General features: G+C 41.6%; 1 protein-coding gene across 1 annotated transcript; it reads right to left on the bottom strand.

The window, feature by feature from the left end:
* Window positions 1-1,119: 1,119 nt before the first annotated feature.
* On the bottom strand, window positions 1,120-2,761 carry LOC148020094 (uncharacterized). The gene is made up of 2 exons (XM_087700902.1): window positions 1,807-2,761; window positions 1,120-1,416 (listed from the first exon to the last, which is right to left on the bottom strand). Exons 1-2 carry the CDS (start codon window positions 2,484-2,486, stop codon window positions 1,269-1,271), a joined length of 828 nt encoding a protein of 275 aa, XP_087557028.1. The 5' UTR covers window positions 2,487-2,761; the 3' UTR covers window positions 1,120-1,268.
* Between the last annotated feature and the right edge of the window lie 1,230 nt (window positions 2,762-3,991).

The following is a 3,991-nucleotide window of genomic DNA, read 5'->3' as shown; positions in this document are numbered from 1 at the left end:
CATCCCTTGACTAAGTGAGTAGTTTTTAAAATATATTTTTGACCTAAGCATCCCTTATTTAACAAAGTAGGTAGTTTCTAAATTAGGCACCCCCTGACCTAGGTAATAAGCATCCTCTGACTAACTAGGTAGTTCTTGGACTAATCTTCCATTGACTAACAAGGTAGTTCCCATCCTTGACCCAAAGATCCCATGACTACCTAGGTAGGTCTTGAAGAACCAAGTATCTCCTAACAAATTGGGCAGTTCCTAAGTCAACCAACTAGGTATTTTACATTCTGTACCCCAAGCATCCATTAACTCACTAGGTAGTATCTTAATCGGGTATACTTGACCTAAGCATCCCATGACTAACAAAGGAGTAGTTGAATCAAGCATCCCCTAGCATAGCCATCCCCTAACTAGCAACCTAAGTAGATCTCAAGCTAAAAACCCACTAAGTAGCTACCGAGATAGTCAAGGCAACTAGAATGTTAACAAGATAGCTAATTATTCATCATCAAACTAGTATTTGGCTACCTAGCTAGCCTCACACTTGAAAGTATTGCCACATAGGTAGTTGCTCATCTAATAACTAGCTTGTTGCATACATAGAATTGTAGCTACCAAGTGCGGTATTAACTTGCATGTGAACTAACCAAATCCCAAGGTACTTCCAACCATAGGAGTCAATGAAAGTTATGAAACAAGACATTAGTTATGTAGCATTCACTTGCACGATGGGTATTGGATAGCAAGACCGGATGTTATTCTATTTTTGTAGCTAGTGTTTGCACATACTTTCTCGGATTTGATTCTTGTTTTGTATACTTGAAGGTGTTGAGACTTTGAACACTAATTGACCACACATACATACAAGGGGCAAAGAGAGCAAAGGAGAGTGCATGCATGTGCGCGCACGCACACGCACACACACGCACACACACACACACAGGTTTTAATGTTGTAAGAACAATCACAAGATGTCTTAAGGCATATCCTACAAACTCAAAACTTTGAATCCCAGTAAACTTAAACGAGAGAGAGAGAGAGAGAGAGAGAGAGAGAGAGAGAGAGAGGCTAATACAATGGATTTATTGAATAGTTTGAGTATTAAACATCACACTTCTATGTCCAATCAATACTTTATTTTTTCATTACAAAAATAAAAATAAAAATGTATCTTCTATGTCCAACCTATTGTTGGCCAAAAAGAAGTTGAGAACAACAATGGGATATATTACTCTTTCGTCAGCTGTACAACTTGAACTTTATCTTATTGTCTACATTCATGATGATGCAGATATATAGAAGGCATATATGGTGGAATAAGGAGATAAATAGATGTCCCCAATGCTTGTATTTGATGTGGTAGATGATGGAAGTCCTCCATGTGTAGCAATGCGTTGGATGTACGTGATGGCACCAAGTGAATCTCTACAATACACAAGGCAATCAATTAGTTACATTATTACATCCAAGACAAGGTGTGAAGGCAATGAATACAATGTGTCAATGAATCAACCAATTGATATGTGTGTAGTTCAATCAACCATCCCATTTGTCTATATGTATGTCATGACTAGTTGTTAGTGAATTAATCAATTTGTAAGTTAATTAGTTTGTTTGTCTTGCAAACTATCTTTTTAAAAAAATAAAGTGCATATATGTGTATGTCGATGTAGGTAGATGAGGATTCATATATGTATCTGTCCACTATGTATCCGAAGGTATCTATAGACAGATGTATGTATGTAACTTGCGCATGTGCGTGATATATACAGGAAGTACATATATGTACGTGTCTATGGATTAAGAGATACTTACAGGCTGCCGCGTTGAGTGGTGGTTTGGAGGAGGCTCCAAGTGATGCTGTTGGGGTCGACTGAGACGGCTTGCAGAGTCTTGGCGGTGACCAGGGTGCTGCTGTTGCTGCAGCGGTGAGCGTCCTGATGGGCGGTATTATTGAGGGTGATCTGCCAGCTGGGCTGCCCGCCGGCGGCGTCCGGTTGGGCCAAGAAGAAGTGCTGGCCGATCACTTGACGATGGTCAAGACGCTGACGGAGCAGCAGCTGGTGGACGTTGCCGGAGGTTGTAGTGATGGATGACGCGTTATCCTTGTCGTCGTCAATGGAGACTAATGTGGCCGCGGGGTCGAAGAAGAGATCGGCCGTGGCGTTGAAGAGGGCCCAGTCGGTGCCGTTGAAGGCATAGTGCTGGTGCCCCACGCCGCCCACCACCAGGCGCAGCCGACCGCACGCGGCCAGCATTCTGTCATCCTCGCCCGCAACATGGCATGTTGGGACCACCGCTATCGTGGACGGGATCGTTACCGACGTTGTTTCTCGACCGCTGCTGGCAGCCGCTGCAGATGAGCTCTGGCGCAATTGCTGTACGCCCAATGACTGTACACTCGGCTCCGATCGGCTGCTGCAATCTGTGCTGCAGATCAGGCCCATGGCAAGAATCATGGCAGTTACATGCAGGGCGTTCAAGGGCAAATTCATGCTTAGTTGAATGTGTACCGAGATAATGATGATCTCAGTACAGAGAGAGAGAGAGAGACAGAGAGAGCGCAATCAAAATCAGAATCCAGATAATGTCTACGAAGCAATCGCTGAATGAGATCGTGGAGGCAATAGCACGACGTTTTTTCTCTTAATATACAAGCACGGGTCTTGTATTGCTCCAACAGCAGCAGTCCTGTCAGTGTAGCTACCGATGCCAGGTCTATTGCTCCGACCCATTCAACAAAGGCTCTATTGCTCCGACCCATTCAACAAAGGCACTACTCGTGAACGGGCCCGAAGGTAGCTAACCATGTTGGTGTAGGAGCAGGCATTATCTGAACCGATATCACCTTGGCCAATATTTTAGGACACCAGTCTTCGTGGGCTCAAAATCATTGGCACGCCAAGGTCGGCTGTCGTGACTCATTTGGCGTGTGGGTTTGCGGCTGGCCTCGTTCACTCTAACTCTCCTTTTAAATTTCCCAAAATCCATGTTCACTACGACAATTCATCATATTTGCGGCTGGATTTTTCAAATACGTTCTAACTCTAACTCTCCTTTTAAATTTCCCAAAATCCATGTTCACTACGACAATTCATCATATATTTGCGGCTGGATTTTTCAAATACGTTTTAATCTCTTGTCTTTAACACAATAAAGATGCACTGGTTAATCTTTCACTTATAGATCTCACATATTATATAGATTTCCGATAGATAGATTGTTTGGGAAAAAAGTTTTGCTTTAGGCTTGGTTCACACACTAGTAAAGTATTTGACGATCAAAAACTTGCCCCACCTCTATAAGAGGGTATGGCATAATTGAAGTTCTTTTGATTTGCCACTTGAAAGTATAAGAAGACCACACTTAACATAGAGTCAAAAAGTATTATTCTCTATCTTTTATGTAGAACTATTTTTCTCTATCTTTTTATCTTGGACGACTTATTCCTTTTAAAATAAGTCATAGTATATACTTGGATCCATCTAAAAAGGGAAATAAGTCATCTATACATGATACTAGATATTTCAGACTATTCTAGTAAACTAATTCTGCTTCTTGTAAATCATGTAGATATTTTGCAGTTTTTCTATGTATAGACGTGCAACATCATGACATCCGCCCACTCCAAACATGCACATGCTCTAGCATGTGCCAACTTCTTTACCACTTACAATATTGTTCCCACTAGAATCATATAAGTAATTATCTGGGTAATATGACAAGTAGGTAAGATGACATAGGTTATCACAGCATCCTCCTGAATCATATGGAAGAATCAAAGTAGGTAAGTTTCATATATCATCTCTGCATTCAGTGGCTTTTCGTAGATTATCACAGCATCTAGATCTTCTTTGGTTGGTAGATCATCAGACCATCCCATGACTCCAATCTTATTTATATTCATCATTGGCAAATCATCAACACTATCCAAAGGTAATCTAACATTTTGGTCAACAGAAACTACAAGGATACAGAGGCATAGCGATGGTGCTTTCCG

This window comes from Lygodium microphyllum, chromosome 19, assembly GCF_053477565.2.
Source record: "Lygodium microphyllum isolate KBCC chromosome 19, Lygodium_microphyllum_v1.1.10, whole genome shotgun sequence".
NCBI classification, from domain to species: domain Eukaryota; kingdom Viridiplantae; phylum Streptophyta; class Polypodiopsida; order Schizaeales; family Lygodiaceae; genus Lygodium; species Lygodium microphyllum.
This window is presented reverse-complemented; position numbering and strand designations above follow the sequence as displayed.

What these genes read in the sequence shown, in the direction of transcription:
- LOC148020094 (XM_087700902.1), bottom strand. Translation starts at nt 2,486, where the DNA reads ATGAATTTGCCCTTGAACGCCCTGCATGTAACTGCCATGATTCTTGCC. An exon ending in ACCACTCAACGCGGCAGCCT is followed by an intron (nt 1,417 to 1,806) that starts GTAAGTATCTCT and finishes TGTGTATTGTAG; the next exon opens with AGATTCACTTGGTGCCATCA.